General features: G+C 29.8%; 1 protein-coding gene across 1 annotated transcript in view; it reads left to right on the plus strand.

The window, feature by feature from the left end:
- LOC142333500 (uncharacterized) overlaps window positions 1–26,126 on the plus strand; it is a 76,093-nt gene that overhangs the window by 16,355 nt on the left and 33,612 nt on the right. Inside the window, exons 5-10 of the mRNA XM_075380752.1 lie at window positions 1,876–4,076; window positions 8,163–8,356; window positions 10,522–10,627; window positions 16,761–16,892; window positions 21,585–21,775; window positions 24,858–25,062. Of these exons, the coding sequence (XP_075236867.1) occupies window positions 1,876–4,076; window positions 8,163–8,356; window positions 10,522–10,627; window positions 16,761–16,892; window positions 21,585–21,775; window positions 24,858–25,062 (3,029 nt within the window). The remainder of the gene's footprint in view (window positions 1–1,875; window positions 4,077–8,162; window positions 8,357–10,521; window positions 10,628–16,760; window positions 16,893–21,584; window positions 21,776–24,857; window positions 25,063–26,126) is intronic.

Below are 26,126 nucleotides of genomic sequence, written 5' to 3' on the forward strand. Positions count from 1 at the left end.
TTAAATTTTCTTACCTACCAGCCTTTTTTTAGACCTCTAACATTTCACGCTCTGATTCATAGAACATTATTTTTTAATTTTCTGGTGACTCCTTCCTTAGCTGTCCCTACCTGGAGATCCGAATGGGGGACTAGTTTACCTCCAGAATATTTTACCAAGGAAGGCGCCTCTATCTTTGTTACATGCAAATGCAGAAGTATATTTTTTGAAAAAAAAAAAAACAGCTGTAGTTTTTCATTGCTTTCAGCTGTGCAGTACTCAGAAGATTGAGCGATGTTGATGCGGCCGTTTAAATCTTTCTGACCTATGCCCGTAACAGCTACTGAAGGAGCTGCTGCCCTCTTTGAGGAATTATTCCTTAGTCTGATTCTCAATAGATTTAATGAATAAAATTACAGGACTTAATGTCATGGTTTTCAGAAAACATCATGATATCGTTCAATGTGCAATATCAGGTTGTTGAGGTCAGTTCTCTATTGAAAGTGAAATGAAATTAAAGCAGTCGGCTTTACCATTGTTTGTGAAAGTTGTTTGAATCAGGGCCTGGACTGTTTGAAACATCACTAAATTTCTGATTTATAGATCTGTGACTATGTGTGTGCACAGTATAAACAAATGTGCAGTCAGACATTATTGTGAGCGTTTGTTTGCAGTAGACACGAGGAGTGATGTTGACTTGAATTAGAGTTTGTCATAAAAACATAAGCATTTATGAGTGCCACCTCAAAAAAAATTCCCAGTTTTTTTGTTTTGATATTGAGTTTAACTTTTCACTGACAGTGAGTGTGTGCAGTCCATCACATCGATTATCGCTTGTTCTCATTGTACAGTGATAAATTAATGTTTCATTTCCTGCCACAGTGTGGTCAAAGAGATTGTCTCCTTGATTATCATATTGTGTGCTAGCTAGATACTTGCCAGAATTTTCAAACCCATCAATAGTGTTGTCTTCATTATTTCTATATTCTTTAGTTTTTACTTTTAGTGATTGGATTTCAGTTCCTTTGTCATAAACATCACTTTCTGCATCGATGATTCATTTTTCTATTCATAAAATCTTTCCACATAAACAGAAAAATTTGATTATAAACTGTAAAATTCAGCCGTATTTCCTCCTTTTATTTAAAGGGATGATTGAAGGGGTCATCTATTTTTCAGGACCTGTTTTAAACTTAAAGTAATGCATTTTCCGTCAACTTATTGGTGATATTTCTTGATGGATTGCTTCCTACTGAAAGGGATAGAGTAATTTGTTCCTTTACATTATGTGTCTTATTCTGTTTTATTGCCCTAATGCATGTAAAACACCTTGAGATAAAAATCAGAGTTGCCTTCAGACAATGTCAGTTCATATTAGAGTTGATATTAATAATATTCATTATGTTGAATGACAAGTCCCTAAGTTGTGAACAGTGAAGGTATCACTCAGAGTTGAATGTTATCTCCATCAATGGGATTGGCTTGCTGTGCACAGCAATTTGTATAGTTCAGTGAAGTAAAAAATAATTTAAGATTGTTGTATTAGTTTCAAGATCATCATGAATATAAATTGCCTACAACTATTATGGTTGTAACAGTAAACATATATACACCATATTACTGTGATTGAAGCCTGGTAAAATCTACATATCATGCAGACTATCAAACAAATAAGAGATGATTTTTCTTAACAGAATATTTCTCTTATATTTACATCGCATTTTTTATTTGTGCTTTTGATGTATGTCTTATGTTGACATTGTCTTGAAAATTGTTATTGCTTAAAGAATAAGATCAACACCTAAACTGAAATTTGATGTGAGAAATGTTTTATACATGTATTTGTACTTCATAAAAGTTTGCTTTTGTAACCGGTTATATATTTTTTTTTTACAGCATTTAGAGATCAGTTAGAGACGGATAAGAATAATCTCAATGAAGATTTACAAAAACTTACAGAAAATACAGAGCAAATGAAGATTATTTGTAAACAGATTGCAGAAGAAAGAATTACTCTGGAGGAAGAACTAGATAAAATTAAAAATGAATTATCAAATTTAGATAAAGAAAAAAATGAATGGATTAGCTTTCTTAAGAAGGAATTTCCAGAAGAAGAATTAAATTGCAGTACTACATGGATTGAATTTTTTAATAATTTTATTATAAAATTTAATGATATCCGTAAAAAAACTGAAAATAAAAATTTAGAAGACAATAATATATTGTATAATGAAATTGAAAAATTAAATTTAATTATTAAAGAATTAAGTAACGATAAAGATTGTATGATTAATGAAATAACTGAATTAAAAACAGAAAACAATAGAGTTTCTGAAAATTTAGATGAATTAAATTCAGTTCGTGATACTTTATTAAAAAAGTTAGATGAAGTTAGAATTGAGACACAGCAGCTAATTGAAAATTCAGAGAAATTATCTGAAGAAAATACTGTTATAAAATTGGATAAAAATAAATTAGAAGAAGAATTAAATAATATTTTAAATGAAAAATCTCAATTAAGTGAAGAATTGGAACAGATTAAATTAGATTATAAAGATGTAAATGTTGAAAATGAAAAATTACACGATAGCATTAAAATTTTAAACGATAACTTTGAAAAAATTAATACAGATTTAGAAATAATTTCATCAGAAAAGAACAATATTTTAAAAGAATATAATGAGTTAAATCATAACTATTCGAAGTCAGTAGAAGAAAATACAAAAATGCAAGAAAAATATGAGGACTTATTAGTTACCAATAAAATACTTAATAAAAATGTGCAGGAGTTTGATGCTAACATTTTTAATTATAAAAATAAGTTAACGGATTATATTAATGAGGTTTTATCGAAAGATAAGATTATTGAGAAATTAGATTTAGAAAATAATACATTAAAAGAAAATAATAAAGTATTAGAAAATCGTTTAAAAGAAATAACAAAAAGTAATGACGATTTAAATAATTCTATCGATAAAAAAAATAAAAATTTATTATCAGAAATGAATTCGATTAAAAAAGAATTAATTAATTTATCAGAATATATTATTGAAAAATTGAATGAAAATTGTGATAAAAATACGATACTAGAAAATATTGAAGATGATGAAAATTGTGATGTATTTAATGTTATAGAATGCATTAAAAGTTATATTAATAAATTAAACGATGAAAAAATATTATTCAAAGATAATTTAGACGAATTAAATATAAATTTAAGTAATTTTCATATAAAAATAGATGATAATGAAAAAGTTATTAATAATTTAAAATTAGAAAAACAACAAATAAAAAATTTATTAGAAGAAAAAGTTACAGAAAATAATAATATGATTAAATCATTAGAAAATTTAAAATTAGAATTAGAGAATATATCACGTAATATTAGCAATACTGAAAAGGAAAAAAATTGTAATAATGACAATACTGAAAATAAAAATGAGAAAATTATTAATGATATTCAAATTGAAAAAGAAAGATTAATGGATGAATTGAAAATTTTACGTTCTGAAAATGATCAGCTTCACCAAAAATTAAATGGTATTACTACAAAAAATAATGAATTACTGATTGAAATTAAAAACTTAAAAACAAAAAATGATGACATAGTAAAAAATATTGAAACATTAAATAAAACTATTAAAGATATCGAAGAAAATTTAAAAGCGAAAATCAATGAAAATGAAGAATTAAATAATTATAATGCACTGTTAGAAAAAATTAATAAAAATATAATAAAAGAAATACAAGATAGTATAAATAATTATTTAAAATATTTTTCACTGGATACTGAATTTCAATATGATGAACATAATAACAAGAATAATATTAATGAATTTATAATAAAATTTAAAAATACATTGGATATTATTAAAGATTGTAATGTAAAAAAAGAAAATGAGATTAAACAATTACAAAATGAATTGATTAAAAAAGAATCTCATATTAATAGTATTAATGAACAAAATATCTTAACCGATAGAGAGCTAAATTTATTTAAAAATATTTTAGGGAAAGTTGATGAATTGTTAAATGTTGGTGACACATCTATTGATTTAAAAGAAAAAATATTGAAACAAATTAGTGATAATAATATGGTAAGTGTTTAAATGTTATACTTTAACCCTCAAAAAAGCAAATGTTGTAAATGTTGGGATCCAAAGTCAAGCAATCAAAAATTTGAAAATTACCTCTCGACACAGGGATATATAGGGAAGTTCATTAATTCATCATTAAACATTTTTCTTAATATTGCATATACTTTATTTGTAAAGTATTTATTATAAAGAAATGTGCAAGCCGATGAGATTTTCTCCAGAGCAGTAAGTTTTTGTTTTAGAACAGAATTCTTATAAGTACATACAACAGTTAATTTTAAATATGTTTCCTTACTCCCGTGCCAAATAAATTGAGTGTAAAATGTTTGCTCGTTGATTTTTGTAAAAATTGTTCAGTAGGTGATGAAGCATATCCTTCATTTTTAATAGTCTATTAAAAAATTGGCTGCTGTAGTCATCTGGAAAAGTATTGAAAAAACTAGTTTTCAGATTACCATTCCTAAAACAGCAGTTTTGATAAAAACACAACGCTTGAAATTATGATGTTAAAAATCAAACTTGTTCAAGAAATTAAAGTTCAGTTCTTGTTCAATAAGATCAGTTACTTTTACATTGAAAATATTGATATTTGTTGAACCGTTTCTCAGAGAGATTTTTTTTAACAATACAAGGTCTGTTCAAAAAGTACGTAGACTAGTGTCATAAAACGAAATGTACTTTATTTTAGAAGTTACTTGTCTGGGTCTCCTTCAAAGAACCCTTCTCCCAGACATACACACACTTATCCCAACAGTGTTTCCACTTTTGGAAACAGTTCTGGAACGCTTCTTTTGTGATGTTCTTTAGTTCCTTCGTCGCATTTGCCTCAGTCTCAGGAATCATCTCAAATTTTCTTCCTTTCAAAGGTATTTTGAGTTTGGGGAACAAGAAGAAGTCACAAGGAGCTAGGTCAGGTGAGTAGGGGGGGTGGAGAAGAACAGTGATAGAGTGTTTGTCCAAAAACTCATGAGTTCTGAGGGCTGAATGGGCTAGAACATTGTTGTGATAAAAAAACCAATCACCACTCTAACACATTTCTCACCTTTTCCAACGGATAGCGCCCCGCACACGTTTGAGAAATTCAATGTAGTAAATCTGGTTCATTGTGGAGCCCTTGGGGAGGTACTCATGGTGGACTATGCTCTGAGCATCAAAACTTTGTTTCGATGTCATAAACATACACCCAAGATTCTTCACCTGTTATAATCCTCGACAAGAATTTTTCATCTTCTAAACGTTCAAGCAATTTGGACAAGCCTAGACACGATGGGCTTTTTGGTCGTCTGTCCAGGCGTGGAACTAATTTTGCAGCAACGCGCGATGCATCTTCAATTTTTCAGTAAAAATCTCATAACATGATCCAACTGATATCCCAAACTCCTCCGCAAGCTCTCTAATGGTCAAACGTCGATTTGCTCGAATCAGGGTGTTGATTTTGTCTACGTGTGAGTCGTCAGTTGACGTGGAAGGACGTCCAGGACACTCATCATCTTCAATCGACTGACAACCATCTTTAAAATGTCCTTGCCTCTTAAAACATGTCGCACACTTGATAGCAACGTCGTCTTGAGCCTATGAAAAGTTTCACTTGCAGATTTTCCGAGTTTAACACAAAATTTCACAGCAACTCTCTGCCCATTCAAATCACTCATTCTAAAATTCACCAAATGAAAAAAACACTTCATAAACAACCATGTAGCTAAGCAACCAATAATGATATTTGCAATCAAAAAACTGCGTTGTAATCGGCTGATCTATATGAAATGGCGATGCCAAGCAGACTTGACTGGAACCAGCTGGACCTGAGCAATTCAAACAGTCTACATATTTCTTGAACAGACCTTGTACTGTAAATTCACATTTTATAAAAACATTTTGACTAAATTTATTGTTCCTTTTTGTTGGACCAATTTTTTTATATGATATTGATCCATTTTTAACAAACTTCAAAAAAACGAAATTTTCAACCCAAATATTTTTTTTTTTTTTTTTTTTTTTTATTAAACCATTTTAATAATTGTTTTTTTTTTTCAATTTTGTGGAGGATGTTCTGATGATTCCATTGTAAGTTTTTCTTCAAGTTATGTAAAAGAACTTATTGTTTTATCCTAAAGAACTTGAATTGTCTTAACGTAATGTACTGCCTAATTACATTCTGATATTTAAAATTTGTATTCCCACATTCCAGAGAACCTTAACTCACATTTTGCACTTAGTTTCTACAATATTTTTATAAATTCTTTTAATTTTTTGTGGTGGCTTATTTTATATATTTTTTAGGAAAAAAACTCACTAAATTAAGCATAATACTTGGTCATTTTTTTAAATTTGACATCAACATCTAAAGTATAATTTTTTTCTAGAGCAGTGTTCTCTGAGTTGTTTTAATTTTTTTTCTTTGAATATTGCAGTGGAATTTTATTATAGAGCATTTTTATATTGGTAGATTTGTGCTTGCCTGATTTCAAAAATTATTCATTTATTTAATGAAAGATTTTATTTTTTTTTTGTAACCTCGATGTTATGCTAAGGTTTACTCTGTTTTGTTTTCCCAAAAAGTTATTTTTTCCTTTCCAGTTTTGGAGAATCAGATAGCTAGAAGGAAAGGTTGCTTTAAAGGAAAAAAGTATCACACTTCTAATAGTAGTAATTGTTATTGGTATGTTCAGACCATTACCCTGTAACACTACACAATACACAATTTAAGTGCTTACTGGGGTTTATGTAGCAATTGAAAATATGATATTATCTTAAATTAATTGAGTACCTTGGTCTTAGTAAATCCATAGAGGTCATGTTTATTTGGAATTTACACTGATGAATGTACCTAATTGTAAAATTAACATATTGAGTGATAGTTAATTTTGAAGAGGGTCATCCACATGCTGTACAGCAAGAACACTTGCTGTAATAAATTAAAAGGTATTTAATAATAATTCATAAAATATTTTCTGTTACCTGTAATAAAATTTTCTTTAATATTATATTTAGTCACTATTTTAATTTGAACACTTAAATCATGTTACTAGTAGAGATTTGCATTACTCAGTGACAACTTTTGTTGTTGGTCAAATGTTTACTTCCTAATTGATCAACAACTAAAAATTCTTTCAGTATCAGAAACAAATGGTGGCCAGGTCAGAGCTACATGTTGGGTACTTGAAATCTTTCCAAGGAAGTTAATTACTTGCCTATAACTTTGTGTGTACTTTTGCATGACTTTTAATCTGTTTTGAAGGAGTTTTGAAATGGTAACAGTATGAAGCCATGTAATAGCCAGTAATAATTACTATTATATGGTGTATAATAGTAATTATTTTTACTTACCTTCTTCAGTTTCAAAATTATTTTTTTATTCAGCTGATAATTTTGTGTTTGAAAGACTTGAAATCTTTGGAAATCAACTGTAATCATCTATTGAATTTCTTTGTTAAATTTTTGCATCATTTCTTTAGCCACATGAAAGTCACATTCAGAACGATCTTTGTTTTGAACATTTATTGTTTTTTTTTATTAAAATGATAAACCATTTTCTCATCTTTTGTTTATTTATAATCTTATAACAATATATTTTATCTGCGTATAAACTTCTACAGTATGGTATTCTGCATTCACAAATCAGATTAGATTTCATATTGTGGTACGTAAAATGTATTCAAACTTAATTTCCTTAGTGAGTCATTCTGATGCAAGCTTCCTTTATTTACTCTTTAGTATGATTTCAAATTTTATGATGAATAGGATGCCCTGCTTTACATGTTACAAGTTAGCCAATAATTTCTGGGTCGACACTGGGGATAGATAATCCTATATATCAGAGCCTGCCATCTATCTATGCTGGAACACTATCGCCCTTGAGTAGAAATACTTCCATATATTTAGGGTTTTTTTTTCTGGAAGTGTAGAAAAACCTAGTTTAGAAATTTCTAGCTCTCATTAAAGTTTCAGAGCATAATAATTAGGTTCATATTTTTAGTAGAGCTCAATAAGCTTCATGATTGAAGAAGCTTAGAGCAGTCATTGCTCCCTCTTGTTGTAAAACTTAAAACAAATTATGACTAAACTTTGTATTTTATTTTGTTGCAGATGATTACTGATCTTTGTAATAGTTATTCAAATTATTTTGGTGTGGATAATGAAGAAGCATTAAAATGTGTAAATGAAAAATTAAATTTAATAAAGGATAATAACTGGGCAGTGAAATTTCAGAACGATAAAATTGCTTCATCTAAAGTTCAAGAGAGTGATCAAACATGGGAAATCATTAACGATAAGGAAAGGTAATTTTACAATCGTATTTACTTTAATAATTTTCAACTCTATTGTATATACATTTATTCCACACCCAAGCTCAGTTTTTTATTATTGCTTTACATCATTTCATTTCTACCAACAGCTGTGTCATCTGCCTAAAGTTATTTTGTATATAAATATGATAAAAACATTTATTTATAAGATTTTATTTTTAAAGCTTATCTGTGAAAATTTTTTGAGTTCTATTATAATGAATTTTCTTTTTTATTCATTATACTTAAAGATCATAAACATAGTGTTCTAAGAAAACTAAGCAATTATACAAGGCACGATTCAAAAGTAAGGGCCAATGAGTTATAAATAGTTATTGGTAACGCTGATTGGTTTGCGCATGCACAGTTTGCTTTAGCTGGTTGGTCTGTTGGACATGTAGATGCCTCATTGCTGTCGCTTCATTGTTTGCCTTTGCAAGACAGTGTGTAAAAATGAGTGTGGTTACAACAATCCTGCCAAATATGAATTCGATCGGTGATTATATTTCTAAACGCAAGAGGACATAATGCTGCTGAAATTCACCATCAATTGTGTGAAACGTATGGGCCTACCACAATGAGTGAAAGAATAGTGAGGCAATGGTATTGTGAACTTAAGGAAGGCAATTTAAATGTTCACAATGAACAGGGAAGTTACAAGTCTAATGTCCAGACTGACGATCTCATTGAAGGTGTGAATGCAGAAGTGAGAGAAACTTGTTTTTTGATTAGCACTCTTTCTCTAGAATTTCTAAAAGTTTCAAAAACAATATTGTTCATAATTGATGCCAAAAATAAGTGCTCACAAAGGTTACAAATTGAATCTGCCCATGTTTTTGTTGACCAGTTTAACCATGAGGAAAACATATTTTTTCGCTGTATCATAATTGGTGATGAAACATGGATTTCCTATGTCAATGTTGACACTGAACAACAATCCATGTCGTGGCATCATTCCAGTTCACCTTACTGAAAAAATACAGACAAGTTTCTCAAAGGAAAATCAAGGTAAATATATTCTGGGACCAAAAAGGTGTGATTTTCATTGATCTCATGGGACCTGGAACATCCACCACATCAAACTCTATTGTTAAACTCTTTAAACGCATCATGCCATTTAGACCTGATCATGGTGAATGCTGATATCAGGAATTATTCTTCTACATGATAACACTCAGCTACATGCACAACTGAAACAGTGCAAACATTTGGACGGGAAATTTTTAAAATAAAAATAAAGTAAAGTAAAGTAAAATATTTCAGTTGGCTTGGCATGTTGATAACAAGTGTATTAGGCATAATGATTGAAAGGTTTCCTCTTTACTCCTCACTACTGTTTATAAGCCTTACATGAAATATTTGTTATTCTTAAGAATGGCTGTACCATTTTTTTTTTAAAGCGACTTCTTTTTATATTAGGTTGCCTACAGCCATTATGGTTATGACATTTAGCTCATAATTGTTAATTGTAAAATTATCAAACGAAAATGCAGGAGAAATAGAGGAATTAAGTGGCAGAAGTCTGTTGTAAGGTTTACATTGTTAAGTGAAAGCCTATTAATTAAAAGTTTAGAAGCTTATTATTAAGCTAGAACATGTATACCCCAGAAGTAAACAATTTTTATTTAAGTTGTAAGTTAAGAGAGTTAGCCAAATATGAGCTGAATATTTTATAACTAATTTATTTATGAAGTACACTAACAGCACTTTTCTTTATAATTTCCATTTTTACCTACAAACCTTCCTTATATCTAGCACAAATCCTTCATTTAGTAGCCCCCAAAAAAAAAATAGTCACTTTCTGACAAATCAGGGTGTAAGGAGAATCTTCAGCAATGGTCTAGTGGAGTTGCTGCATGCTGCAGTTTTTATTCGAGTTACTGCAGTGACACGGGGTGATAAGCACCCAAAATGTAGAGAACCCTTTGAGGAGAATTTTTTTAGAACTGTAATTTTACTTTTGATAAAATTAATATTTACGGAGATATAACAGATTGAAAAATAAATGGTCCTTGTATGTAGGTTCTACTCGTTAATCAAACCTAACATATGTAGCGCATTGTACTCTGAAAATTATTGCATTTGTGACTGCTAAATAGGTAGGACATTGAAAATGAAAAATTGGTCAAGAGGTTTTAATTTTTTTGTGTATATTTTAGGTTGAAAATAGAGGAGAATGATAAACAAAATGGTGTCTCAGAAATTAATGGTATCATTAAAGAAAAAGATAAAGAGATTTCTGAATTGCAAGATAAAATTAAAGAGGTACGTAATTTTTATTTTCTGACATATATATATATTATATTTAATAGATCAATCCAAGTACAGAATAATTGAAATATTTCATTACATAAGCAGAAGCGCTTTCACAAACTTAATTTGCATCATCAGCTGCATTATATTTATATGCATATACTTCAATAAACATCATAAACTCGCAGTACATAATATCACATCGCTTATTCATTTACATTTTATGTTAAACTTAAAATTTATATTATAGTACTTTAAAACCTTATACAAAAATTTAAAAAAATTTATTTAAATTTAAAATTATAAATAAAACAAGATGTAAAATATAATAAATTGTTTAAAAATTATAAAGATTAATTAAATTGATATTAAAATTAAGTTAAAAAATTAAAATGTAAACATTTTTACATATGTGAACAATATTATGTTAATACAAACGAATAAATTAAAATTAAAATAAAAATTAAAAACTTTTAAAGCAAAATCAAACACTTAAGTAAAGTAAAATAACATACTAGCCATTTCACTGAATTTACTTTTAAAGTAAATTCGAATAAAACGGGTCCCAGAATTGTATCTCCCATAGTTTTCATCATATCTAAAGTAAAACAGAAAAGTTCTGTGACAAAAAATATGTTTTTTAGGTCTAAAATACAGCAACTTTGAACAATCGCTAAGAAATGCATAAATTTTATTATTATAACTTGTGAAGAATTTAATTATTAAAAATGAAGCAACAGAAAAATGTTATAATTTCATTAAAATTGAAAGCAGCTGCTTTTGGTATAAATTTAAACCTTTGAAGAATTAAAATACTTTTAATTTACTTTAAATTTATTATCTTTTATGAACACATATGATCGCTTTAGTCAGTCCATTATCCAAGTCTCTTCTATGGGACTGTTTAGGCCTTGCAGTCCTCTTATTATACTTTCTTCATACATTCCATTTTTGTGCACTTTCTAGTGTTGAAAATGTTCATATTGTGATTGTGAAGCGAGTGTTTTTGTCCTTGATTTTCTTGTTTAATTTTATCTTATCTGTGGTATCTTCTGGTGTAAGGCCAATTTCCTTCAGATCCTCTCTTATTTCTCTGATCCATCTGCATTCTGTCTTAATTATTTTCAAGTCGAGATTATACTGTACTAGCTGTTTCAGAAGTCTTGAATCTTGCATCCTCATGATATGTCCAGAGAATCTCTTCTTACACATGGTATCAGTAATGGTTTCTCTTTGTATACGACTTTGTTGGGCACAATCCACCATTGCCTGCCCGATTTTCTAGTACTTTTTATTGATGTAGGTTCTTTCAGTTTTCTGGAGTCTGTCTGTCTGATTGTTCGTTCAGGTTGAAGTGTTTCTGCTGCATAAGTGGGTTCTGGTTTTTGAGTTGTAGTGTCTTAATCATAGGCCAAGGTGTCATAAAATCTTTAGTAAGGATTCTCTGTGGATACCATCATAAGCTTTCTTGAAATCTTCAGATGTTATCACCATGTCTCTATACCTAATCCTGTTGTAATCCATTATTAGCTTGAGACTCATGATCTGGTCTGGACAGCTACTTCAGGTCTGAAACCTCACTGGTATTCTCCTAATTCTTTCTCAAGTTGTGAACTAATCCTGTTGAGGATGATTCTTGAAGGAATTTTGTACATTGTGTAGGAGTGAGATTCCCCTGTAATTTTTAGGGTCTCTTTTGTCCCCTTTTTTGTGTAGCGGATGGATGAGGGCTGTCGTTCTGTGTTCTGGTAGTTTTTCTTTGATCCAGGTGTTGACAAGCTATTGATAAAAGGCAATTTTTGCTGATCTTCCTGCATGTTTCCTGGTCTGTACAAAAGTCTGATCTTTCTCCTGCTGGCTATGTAATTCTTCAACTCACCCAGTGCTTGGTAGACTTATTTTATTGTGGGAGGGTTGATGTTTTCTGTTGATGTTGTTATTGGGGTGTTGATAATGAAGTTAAGGAGTTTTATTGGTTCCTCACAATTTAGGAGTTTGTTGAAATATTTAGGATTTCCATGTCGTCTTTTTTATTATGGGCCAGTTTATAGTTTTCATTTTTTATTAGTAGGGTTGGAGGTTCATATTTTTGGAGCTGATTTGAAGGTTTTTTAATAGTCTTCAAAGTGTATTTTATTCTTCTTCTACCGATTTCAGTGTGTCTTTATGGTGTTGTCTTTTTATTCTCCTTAGGGTTTGGGTGGTTTCTTTACTTTGTTTTAGTAGATTTTGGGAAGATTTTTATGATTTTTGGGATTGGTGAATAGCCATGCTTGATGTCTTTTCTCCAGTGTTTCATCAAATTTGCTGTTTCACTATTGATGTTTTTTACGGGATTTTATTGGAGCTAATTCTTCAGTGATTTGTTTTAAGGTTGTTGATTAGATCTTCAAGTTTATCCGTGATTGTTATTTTTTTGGTTGCTTTTTGGTAATTTTCATTCTTCATTAGTTTGATAAGGTCCATTTTAATTTTAGTTTTAGGGGCTTAATTTTGTTACTTTCTTTGGGGAGTAAATTTAATTTTAATTTTGACTACATAGTCATCTGATCCTGTTTTTACTCTTCAGAGGGCTTTTATGCTGTAGATCTCCTTGTGGTGGTGTTTGACCATGAAGACATTGTGTAGTTGCCATTCTTCTTTAGTGTAGTTAGGGTGTTCCCAGATTTTGAGATTTCCTCTTGAAATATGTTGATTTTGAGAGTAGGTTGTGGTTTCTGCAGAGATCAATGAGTCTGTCCATTTTTGTTTTCTTTTGGGCAGGCCATTTTCTGATGATGCTTATCTGTGGCTATATTTGCAGACTGTGGTTTATATTGTATTAATTTACAATAAATGTTTAAAGAATACACCATTGATATCAATACACTTTTCAGTTTCTTTCCTTTGCTTTCCTCTACTTTAATTTTCTGTAGCCAACCTAATGTTATTAGTGCATGTACGTTTTTGCTTGTATACCTCACATTTCATCCATCCCCATAAATTGTAATCTAAGGGAGTAAGGTTCGGTGATCTAGGTGGCCAATTTACTGACCCTCTATGCCTGATCTATTTACCAGTAAATCCTTCATGTAAAAATTGTCTTACTTCATTTAACAAATATGTTGCTATACCATCAGATTGATAATAATACATTTCATCAATGAGAGATTTTCATCACCATAAGAAATTTATTGTTTAATAATTCCAGATAATTTCTCCCCATCTTACATTGTTCTAGCAGGAAAGGGCCTGTTAATTGGTTGTCAATCATGTCACACCAAAACTTTCACTGAAAATCATTGCTGGAAATTTGATTGTGACTACAGGATATGGGTGTTCTTCAGACCAGCGATGTGAATTTTGTGTATTGTTTATGCCATTACTGGTAAAAGTAGCTTTGTCCAAAAATATTAACAGATTTAAGTGGTAATTATTGTTAACCCGTTGACAAAACTGCAGTCATCTGGGATGGTTACCAAACTGACGGTGGAGCTTCCTCGCTATTTATCAGTTGGCATTCAGATGAAATATGAATGCTGGGAAATGTACCACTCTGATGAAAATTATTAAAAATACTTTTGAAGTAGTTCGAAACTAATCAACCAGAATACCTATGTCGGTGGTATTCTTCCTTCGCAGCTGGAACACTTCCACCACAAAAGCCATACACAAAAATCATATCAGGATATTCTGCATGAGTGAAAAGATGCAGTATTTTTCAAAACGGAATTTCACTTTTTTAAATTCAGATTCAGCTTGAAAAGTGTAGGTACAGTTTACAGTTTAGAATACAGTATAAAAAATACTACATATTTTGATTCTCTAGAATAATTAAACACAATCAAAATTATGTCAAAAAAGTAAATCACCTAACGTTTATTATTTAAACAGGTAATCACAATTTTACTATAACAATGAATAATATTCAAATTAATGTTGAAGCAGTTAACATTATTTTTCAAAGATCTAAATTTATTTTACTTAAACAGCTGTTTAATTTTTACAAATTCATAAAATTTTTCTGTTAAGCTCTGTTTTTAATAATAAAAGTTGATTTTTTTTCATAGACTTTGTTATAACAATTTTCTCTACAAGTTTTGATAATAAGATTTATGCATATGTTAGTCATTTAACAAACTTATTTTACTTCAAACCTAAAAAAAGTATTTTTTGTGACAGAATTTTTCTGTTTTACATTATATATCATGAAAACTGCAGGAGATACAGTTCTGGGACCTGTTTTATTTGTTTTTCGGATCAAAAAACATAAGTAACCATCAAGTATAATCACCTAAAAAAATTTCAGTGTGACATTTCACCAAGGCACTTAACAGCAGGCAAAGTTTTTTGCTAGCTATAATTCGAAAACAATGAATTTTCAGACAAATGTTTGTATAACTTTATTTCTGTATTTCAAGCTCTGGAATCAGTTCCCAAATTATTTCCCTTTCCTCCTGAATGACTTGTGAATACCAATGTACTGTATATTTTTCTAAAGTCAGTATTTATAAGACCCATATTCATCTGTTACCAATTTATTGTATTAATCAAAAACCATTCTAATCTTGCTGACCATCTTATTAATAACAAACATACTAACATACTGTACCTGATACAAAAGAATTTCGAAATTGATCAGCTTTCAGACAGAATATGAAGTTGAAACTCTTATAAAAGCGACAACTGATGGCAGCATGTTTTTAGATAGAAATAGATATAATCTTAATGTATATAAATAATTTATTTCAAATCCACTCATTATGTAACATTGACTGGCCAGGTTAAGTAGTATTTTCTATTTATTTTATTTTTAAATTTAGTTTTAATTTTTAAATGTTTTAATTATGATGTCATATATATATGTGTGTGTAGATATTTTATCTAATTTTCATATGTTCTTTGTATATATGATTGTAATTTCAATACTTCAATTAAAAATTTTTATGTTTGATATGTAATTTTTATAAATATATCTTACATATAACTGATGATGCGGGATCCCGTGAAAATGCTTTTAGAATAAAAAATACGGTAAGTGACATTCATTTACTTTGTAATTCTGTACTTGGGTTGTTCAAGTTAGTTTTTTATTGTAAAAATACAATACTGTTTATTATATAAATACTAATGTACTTTACCATAAATTACTCACAAATTATACAATTTAAATCAGTTTTACAAAGTCAATAATAATAATTTATTATTGATTTTGATGATCATTTCTTGCATAAATAGAATCCAAGTAACTTAACTTCATTATTGAATTAGTAATAAAACTTAAATCAATAGTGTGTATCATATTTTATGACGTTTTGCTTTGTCTATTAGTCTATTAGTACTTTGTCAGTGGCTATAAGAGTTAGCTAAATTTTTACCATGTGTAAAATTTAGAAAAAATACTTAATTTTAATTTGGTATTTCATTTATTGAAATAAAGTGAAATGTTATCAGATATTTACTTTTTAACAGATATATTGTACCTGATTTTTGTAAGTAGACAAATTATATAAATTTGCATACTAGACTGTACGTGCACACTTTTAGTAAATAATTGCTAAACTGAATTTTATTTTCACATCTTTATATTCTGTAAAAAACTAATGTAAAATTATTTTTCCTTCGATGCTCATTTATTTCAATTTCTAGCTGTAATGTTGATTCACATCTGTTTTATCCTTTATACTCGATTGTGCATGATTGACAAAATTTGAAGTATAAGCATATTTTGGCAATACAATAATTTACGCAGTTGAATCTTTCCACTGTTTTCACAGCGAACAGTGTAAAGATTTATTTATATATTTATATCTCAAAAAAAGTTTGATACAGTACTAACCAAAAGTGGTATTTGATTGATAGTTAATGTCAGTAGTCTACAGTAATATAAAGTATTTGCTTATAAAAGTTACAGCTGTGTAACATTATCAACTGCATTTAATTATCTTTTTATATTTAGCTATAATAGTCTATTATTACATCCGTCAACTTATTTAAATAGACTTCTCATGTTAACAAGGAATGTGTAAAGTTCTAATTTACAAGTTCTGTTTACATTATATCCTTAATGCATTAAAGCATTCATCCTTTACCTATATAGTGAGCAAATGATGTATTGATATTTTTTTTAATCTGTCTGTAATTACATTTTCTCTTTATTTATTAGTTGAAAATGGTGGCTGTAAAATTGAAAAAGAAAGTTACTGAATTAAATCAGCAACTTGAAAATGAACGCCAGAAACATGAAAGCGATAAAAATAAGTTAATCAGTTTGACAGCAGCTGCTAAAAATGCTCAGGTTTGTTTGATGTTTAGAATATTATGACAACTATTTTTAATTAATCACAATCAGATGTTAAAATTACCATCATTAACAAAAACGTGGTAGTAATTATGACCAACTATCAGATTTTACATTAGTAATAGTAACGGTATAATACATTGCAATGATACAGGGTGATTCAAAGAAACAGGAAATTTTGAAAGTTGTGTTTTTAGCCGTGGGCGATTGGTACCACTTGATAAGTGGCGCCAGCCTCTCTAGCCTAACCTGCCATTTAGTTGTTACAGATCCTTGGAGTGGTGCGCAACGTGCATTTGCTATCAAAGCGTTTTAAAAAAACAATGACAGTGTGGAGGGAGCGCGTAGAGAATTTTGCCGTCATTTTAATCTGGGACGGCACGACCGTGTTCCATCAGCACATGCAATTAAAACATGAATATCTAATTTTGAGGAAACCGGTTCAGCAATGAAAAAGAAACCTCCAGGTCATGAGCGAACCGTCCGTACACCACAGAATGTTCTAGCTTTACAAGATGCTGTCACACGAAGTCCACATCGGTCAATGCGTCGTCTCTCAGCATCTTTACAATTGCATAGTTCAAGTGTTCCAAGAATGTTAGTGAAGGACTTGCAATTCCATCCATACAAGTTGCAGATCGTCCAGGAATTGAAACCGAACGATGCAGTTGTGCGAGCACAATTCTGTAATCTAATGCTTCAGAAGATAAATGATAACGAAGAGTCTGTTCACGAACTGTAGATGTCAGATGAACCGCATTTCCACCTCAGTGGATTTGTTAACGATCAAAATTTCAGATACCGGGCACAAGAAAATCCTACGCAGCTACACCAGCTTCCGTTGCGCAGTCAGAAAGTGACCGTGTGGTGTGCTATGTCATCTTACGATGTTATAGGCCCTTATTTTTTTGAGGATGACAACGGTCTTGCGATTACAGTGACGTCAGCTCGTTACGTAGCCTTGCTTGAAACCTTTGTTGTGGAACAACAAAGGAGATTTCCACCGATTCTTAACACAGCCTGGTTTCAACAAGACGGAGCAACGTCACATACTGCACGAATATCGATGGCAGCTGTATGCCGATCGTTTGGACAACGTGTCATTTCACAAAACGGTGACATTAGATGGCCTCCCAGATCGCCTGATCTCTCAGCTTGCGATTACTTTTTGTGGGGTGACCTTAAAAGCAAAGTGTTCCACAGTAGACCTGCTACAACGGAAGAATTGAAGGCAAAGATCCGAGAAGCAATTGCGGAAATTCCAGTTGAGATGTTACATCAAACCTTGAACAATTTAACGAAGAGACTTCGTGAGAGTTTATGTAGAAGAGGAGGTCACCTGCAAGATGTCATCTTTAAAAAATAAACTAAAATGTATGTATCCTAAAATGGCAACATTTGTACAATTACATGAAATAGAATTCATTTTCTAAAACAACATTTTTCATTGTTATTTAATTTTTTAAATTTCCCGTTTCTTTGAGTCACCTGTATAATAACTTTATTGATTATGAATCTATAAATTAGAAAAGCTTATTAATAAATTAGTAATTTCTTATTAAGTTTTTGAATATATCTTTTTTTTAACAGGATGTTCACTTTTTTGTTTTTGGATGAAGTATTTATTAAAAAAATTATAAAACCAGAATCTTATAAGAATTATAAGAAGTCCTTATAAGAATTGCCCTTTTATTCAGAACATTATTTTGTTTAAAAATTATTTACCATTAATTATTCTAGATTATGATTATCATAAATAATCTGTTTGAAATGAACATTCAGTTTATTTATAAAATGAATCATTTCACACTTTTTGTGTGAAAAGAATGTAATTTTTCTGTTATTAACATGATTCTGCACATCTGTTTGTGATAACACTGATAAACATAATTTTTGTTTCCTAACATGCGGTGATTTTATGTGATGCGTGTGATTTTAATCTGCTTTTTTATGCTGAAAACGAATATGAACTCTATTAGAATCTTTTTATCGCCCAAATTTTTAAATTTTAATTAAAGGATTTTTTCAGTTATAGTTTGCATTTTAGACCCCTGTATTATATTTTTTAGCTCAAATTTTATTGTTTAACTTCGTTAACATAATTTGTAAGCTATAAATAAACAATACTGGACAAAAAGTTAAATCATATCGTAGTCACATATTATGACATCATATCTAATACTAAAGAGTGAGCCTTCACGGACAAGATTAATCATGTCTGTGCAGGTCAAAACATGTAGCTGAAAACACAGCGCAGTGTTGTTTGTATTAAGCACTGGATTTAGGAATGAATTAATTTTGTTCAGTCTTATTGCTGTCTTAAGTTTGTTAGAGTGTCATAATGCCTCGAAATTTTGTAAAAGATGTGAATGTCTTTTGTTATGTATGTGGTGAATTTACCGTAAAATCAAATAGAAAAAACATTACATCTTTAATTAAAAAAGCATATCGTTTGTACTTTCAGTGTAAAATTGGTGATTGTGATAAAAACATGGGCTCCTCATATAGTAAGCACTAATTGTTCTGTATATTTAAGAGGATGGCTGAAAGGTACACGGAAGGCTTTGCCATTTGGTGTACCTATGGTTTGGCGTGAACCAAAGGATCATTTAACTGATTGTTACTTTCGTTTAACAAGCGTGTCTGAAATTTCTAAAAAATATAAAAATATCCTTCATTGCAATCTGCAATCAGGTCTGTACCGCACAGTGAAATTATTCCAGTTCCTGAGCCACTTGTGAATGTTTGTTTTGAAAGTAGCGATGAAGAATCAGGCAGTACTGAAGAAGACAACAATGATTTTGATCTTGAATTATCTTCCAATAAGCCACAACTTATATCACAAAGTGAATTGAATGACTTGGTTAGGGATTTAAATTTACCAAAAAATCAAGCTGCACTGTTAGGATCAAGACTGCAAGGTTGGAAAATACTTCATAAAAATTACAAAAATGTTGGGTTTTCAAAGTCGGCAAAAAGAACTTTCTCAATACTTTATTAATAAAAATAATTTGATTTACTGCACAAATATTGATGAGCTTATGTTGCACTTAAGACAAGTTTATAAACCTGAGGACTGGCGCCTTTTCATAGATTCGTCCAATTATAGTTTAAAAGTTGTTTTACTACACAACGGTAAGAAATATCCTTCAATACCAATCACTTATGGTATTAATTTGAAAGAGACATATAATGCGATAAAAGACGTCCTTGAAAAAATAAATTATTAAAAACAAAGCAGGAGCGTATGTGGTGATTTGAAAGTTATAGCTACTTTGTTAAGCATGCAGTTAGGCTACACTAAGTACATGTGCTTTCTTTGTGAATGGGACGGCTGAGCTAGGGATAAACATTATGTTACAAAATAGTGGAAGAAATGAGACAACTTAACTCCAGATGGGAAAAATATTATTCATGAGCCCTTAGTTGAACCCAAAAAAATATTTTTACCCCTCTCCATATCAAGTTAGGACTAATGAAAAATTTTGTAAAAGCAATAAAGAAAGATAGATAGTCTCAGATTTTTGTATATCAGGCAGAAATTTCCAAATGTAAGTGAAGGAAAAATTAAAGAAGGAATTTTTTTGTCCTCAAATAAGAGAGTTGGTCAAAGATGATATATAACTCAGTGTTAAATAAGGTAGAAAGTACAGCTTGGGCTTCATTTAAAGATGTTTGCAAAAATTTTCTTGGCAAACAAAAATCCAGCAATTACCACAATATTGTTAATCAACTTCTTACTTCATACAAAGCTATGGGATCAAATATTTCTTTGAAAATATATTTCCTTCACTCGCATCTGGATATTTTCTCAGACAACTTCGGAGACATAAGTGACGAACACTGTGAACTTTCCACCAAGACATTTCAGTGATGGAAAGCCACTATAAAGGGAAATGGAATACTAACATGCTAGCTGATTGCTGTTGGACATTAATTCAGGATGTGCCTGAAGCTATTTATAAAAGAAAATCATTCTAACACAGGTATGGCCGTGCAAAATTATAAATTTTAACTATATTTTCCTTAATTTCTTTTGAAGCTTAATTTATTCAAAACTATGGGTGATAGAAAAATTATATTTACAGTTCTGTAATGTATGAAAAAACGTAGTTAGAGAAATGGTATTACCCTTAGAGAAACATTATAGACAAAAAAAAGTCTGTCAGTGTAGTAGATAATTGTACTCAATTTTAGTTTTCTTTGCACAGTTTTTAAGTAATAGGCTGTACAAAAGATAGAAAATTGGAGTAAGAATCCCCCTACATCATCTTAGTTAAATCTTTGATTTGATAATAAAAATATTTGAAATATAATTGAAAACATAGTTTTTCTTTTGTTTTAATGCCATTCAGATGTTCAAGTTAATTAAATTTGTAGGTACGATCATAAACCATGAACTTACTGTAAACTATTCTGAAAAACTGTGGTAGATGAAGAATTCGCTCAGATTTGTTGATTTAATTAAAAAAATTAACATCATTTAGACCATAGGCATACAGATACTTCAAGATGCTCTGAACTATTAATTGGGTTAATAATACTTTGGTAATGACAATCTTATTTAACATGTTTCAGAAGAAAATATTTTTATTAGCAATGCTTACTTGAGATGTCTGAGGATGAAAATTACATCCTACGAAGTAATATTTTATGTAAATCATTTATAATATTATTCAAAATTTTCAGACATTGCAACAAGAGTGTGATCGTTTGAATGATGAATTAGAAGAAACTAAGAAAAAAATGAAAAGTATTCGAAAAACGTGTGATATTTTAGAAGAATCTGAAACTAAATTAAAACAGCGTGTTTCTGAATTGGAAACTACATTGGAAGCCAAAGATGAAGAAATAATATCATTGAAAAGTCAATCAGAAAAGTCAGTATTTATGTAGTTAGCACATTAAAAATCTAATAATCTTTAGTAAGTAAACAGATAAATACTGCAGTTTTTCTTTTTTATGTAATAATTTTTACCTTTTTCTCAATATCCCAGATACAGTTATGCACATTCACTAAAGTAGTTTTTTTTTATAATGATAGTAAAAATTCTTTATTATTTGAAATCAGCAATATACATATGTTTTTACTTCATGATTGCTGTATAACTTGGTTCCATATAATGACTACATGAATGGTTTCACAAAAAAGACAAAAACAGTACAAGATCTGAAATGTGAGGTGGTTGTAGCTAAACTTTACAACCTGATTTTCAATTGTTGATAATGAAGTTTGTGAATAAACAATATTCTGATGAGAAAGCATTCCTTTTTCTATGAATCTTGTCATATTTTACCCCATTATCGACAGCTATACTTATTTTCCAACAGTTTCATTTTGAATATATTTTTATTTTCAATTTGTTATACACATAAGTTTTGATATAATTTCTTTCAAGTTAAATTTTTCCTTTTGATGGATTTTCACTCATCTTGGTTGGATTTTTTGTTAATCTGTGGTATTGCTTTTATAACTCCTTATTTCTGTTTTTCAGTGTACCACTACTTGAATTATTTATTTTTTTAAGGGTTACTGTTTTTTCATTTACTTGTTTAAAACTGAGTTATTGTTTTACAATTTATCTGTAATGCAGCATTTTGTGGATATAGTTTTTTTTTATGATGCTAACATTTTTAGTGATGATATTTAAAAAAAATTAAGTATTGTCAATAATTTCAGCAGGATTGACTATTGATAGTATAATGTCCTTGTAAAAAATTGCTGAGTGGAATTTAGGCATCCTAAGATATTTTAGCACTATTTTACCAGCTTATAATCAGTCCATGGAATTTTTTTATGGCTGGAACTGAGATGCTTCTACCCATATTTTGCTACTTGAATTCTGCCTCATAATGATCGATCAAGTTCTCATTACAAACCAGTATGTTTTTCTAAAATTCATTTCCAATCAAATAGTTTTTTGTTAGTCTAGTTTCTTTGTGATTGGTGGAACATAAAGTTTTCTTGGAACATTCACTCTTTTTTCTGATTGTTATGAATTGTTGAGCAATCTCTACAAATACTTTTTTTAGTTTGCATCAGTTCTATGTACTGTCACTTTTCTGTCTCTATGAATAAGTTCATAAATTTCAGATCCCAGAGCTGTAGTTAAAACCTCAATTGTTATCAATAATATTTGTTTGATTGTTATTGAACTCAACCCGTTTGTAAAAAATAACATAGCATCTGTAAATTTCAGAGTTTAATGCCTTCTGAAACCAGGAATCTCATGAGTGTACTTTCAAGAAGAGTTGGCATTATTGAACAAGTGACGACCGTTATACAGTGTGACCAAACTAAAGGTATACAAAAGTAATGGCCTGTATTTAGAAAACCAGTCATTGCAATCTCTTGAGCCTACAGGCTCAATCGGCAGGGAAAACCTCAAAGATTGGTTCTATATATTCTCAAAGTCAGCAGAATATACATGTGCAAGCAAGCCGACTTAAAATGCAATTTTATTCAGTAGTAGTATGGTCCCCACAACAGAAGGTTCAGTGCATGCTTAGCAGAGTTTAAATGAGTTGGAACTGAATGAAATATCAATCCTCTTACATCCACTTAAGGCACTTATTTTTGGTCTGCAGCTTGGTTACACAAAGTACTGTTGTTTTTTTGTGTGAATGGATTAGTAGGGACAGAAAAAATCATTTGATTAGAAAAGACAGACTAAACGTGAATCACTCGTTCCTGAACAGAAAAATGTGAAACATGACCCATTGTGTAATCCTTAAAATTTGTTATCTACCTCCATTACATATCAAACTAGGATTAATGATAAATTTCATCAAGGCCATGGTGAATACTCCTGATTTCATGTACTTCCAGAAGTTTCCTAAAATTAGTGATGCAAAAATTAAAGAAGGAATATTTGTGCATCCACATTCACTAATGCATTTTGAAAAGTTTGTGGAACTAATGAATCCACTGGAGAAAGCAGCTTGGCAAGCATTCAAAAACGTTACTCAGAGTTTGTCATCTCTTATTTTCTAGGTGAGTCAAACATTAGAATATTGTGTAGTTAAGAATGCAGAAAGTATTAAAATATTTGAAATTATAAATACCTGTCTCTCAGAAACCTTGCATGATGGGGGAAAACCGATATGATATTTGAATTAGGTGAAAAAATAATATCAGAATAACATATTTTTCTTCTTGAAACAAAAAAATTATTTTTTGTTTCCCATTCTTATTGGAACTGTGCATTTTATCAGAGCTGTGATCAAAATCAAGGGTGTAGAGAAATGAATGCATAGATTACCTGAAAATCCTGATTGTATGAAATATAAATATGTCAGTGAGGTGTACTACAAGCAACCTATCTCTTTTTACACATTCACTACCTGACTAATGCTAATGAGTGTTTAGGCTTTCAGTAAACAAATTGCCAATAAAGGAGCCAGTGAAGCAGTCTTGCTTCTCTATGATTTTTCTCAGCACTTGACTAATACATTGACGTACATTTTTTGTAACATATTTTCCATGATTTATGCACTGGTCAAAACAAAAACTTTATTACTCTGTTACGATTTTTTCATTTTGTACAAGAGTGGGCTGAGAAGTTTCCGGCCGGATACATACGTGGCACCAGCAGGTGTAATTTCTTCTTATTGGCATTGTACCTTCTGTAGCTTGTATACCAAATTTTAAATTAAAATAATTTTGAAATTTTTATCATGTAATATTAGATTTATATATATATATATATATATATATATATATAATAGTTATAGTATCCATTACCCATTCAGTCACTCCACTAAGATACAATAAAAAATCAAACTTTCTATAATTGATTTTCAAATTAACTATAATTTATTTTCATTATTTAAAATTAATTTTCGTAAGTTCTGTTTTATTTAAAATCTTTCTGATTATTCTTTTCACATCTGTATAAAAACTAACTTTTTAGGGCAGGTACTGGACTATAAATTGAATATTTTTTTGGAATTTTCTTTCAGTTCACAATCTAGTTTGCATAATATTCAAAAAGAACTAGCTGAAATGCAAAAAGAGAAGGCAGCACAAGATGTTATTGTTAAAGAATTGGAAAGAGAATTGTTGTCAGTACAAGAAAAATTAAAAACTACTAAATTGAATTTAGAACAAGCTAAACAAGAATCACGTAAACAAAGTGTTCTTTCATTAGAGATGCAAGACTATGAGGTACTGTTCACAGAGTTATACATTAATTGTCATTACTAGATTTTTTATTGTTAATCTGATTTATTTTTTTTCTTCCTTTCATTTACCTGTGCAATAACTACCCTGTTGTAAAAACCTGTGTAATATGAAAGGTTGTATTGATGAATATCGGTTTAAAAGTCTTTGAAAATGTTTTTATTTAATAATTTAATATGTTTATTGGTGATTTTATATGTTAAAATTCTCTACTGTGCTATTAATTATTGTTTATTTATTTAATAGTTATTAGCATAAAGCACACTTCATAAATGTACTTTGAAGGGCATTTTAAACGATTAAAAAGAGATCCATCATATAAGTCAAAATTATAACTAGAATTTTATTGATAAATATACTTATCACTAACTTCAGGACTGTGAGAGCAGAAGCAATTAGCTCATTCTACTCCTACAAACATACACTGTGTTTGTAATGTGTACATTGTAATTGTTAAGGCCAACTGGACTAAATGAATGAATGAATGTTTCTTTATGTCTATAAATTTTCTAAACATCATTATCAAGGACATTTTCCGGGTTTCTTTCATACATATTCATTTAAGCGTAATTGAATTCTAGTAACCCCCTGGTAAATTAATATGCCTATTTAATTTTAACTTTATTTGCTTAATATCTTATTTTGGTTTTATATTTGCGTGTCATGTGTCTAGAAGTTAAATTAAAAGCCAGCTTTTTATTTCTGTAATTGTTATATCATATTCTTTCCAAGGTCAACCACTGCTCTTTTAATTTGTTCTAAAATTTCAACTTGTATGCTGGAGTTTATATAACTTTCACATGTTGTTTATGTGCATACATTATTTATTAGTAAAATAAATGCACTGCTGTGGTGAATAGCAAAAACACACTGTCCTCAGTCAATTATTTTGCATAAAAGTTGTCACATTACAATCTACCTTGAAGATAATTTTAATGATGTGGAAAATGATCACATTTTTGTTTTTTAATCTCATAAATTATTGAATTTTTAATATAGTTATCTAATGTTAAACCAATCTCATGCAGTTGAATATGTAAAAATGATAT

This window comes from Lycorma delicatula, chromosome 12 (assembly GCF_047948215.1).
Source record: "Lycorma delicatula isolate Av1 chromosome 12, ASM4794821v1, whole genome shotgun sequence".
Lineage (NCBI taxonomy): Eukaryota > Metazoa > Arthropoda > Insecta > Hemiptera > Fulgoridae > Lycorma > Lycorma delicatula.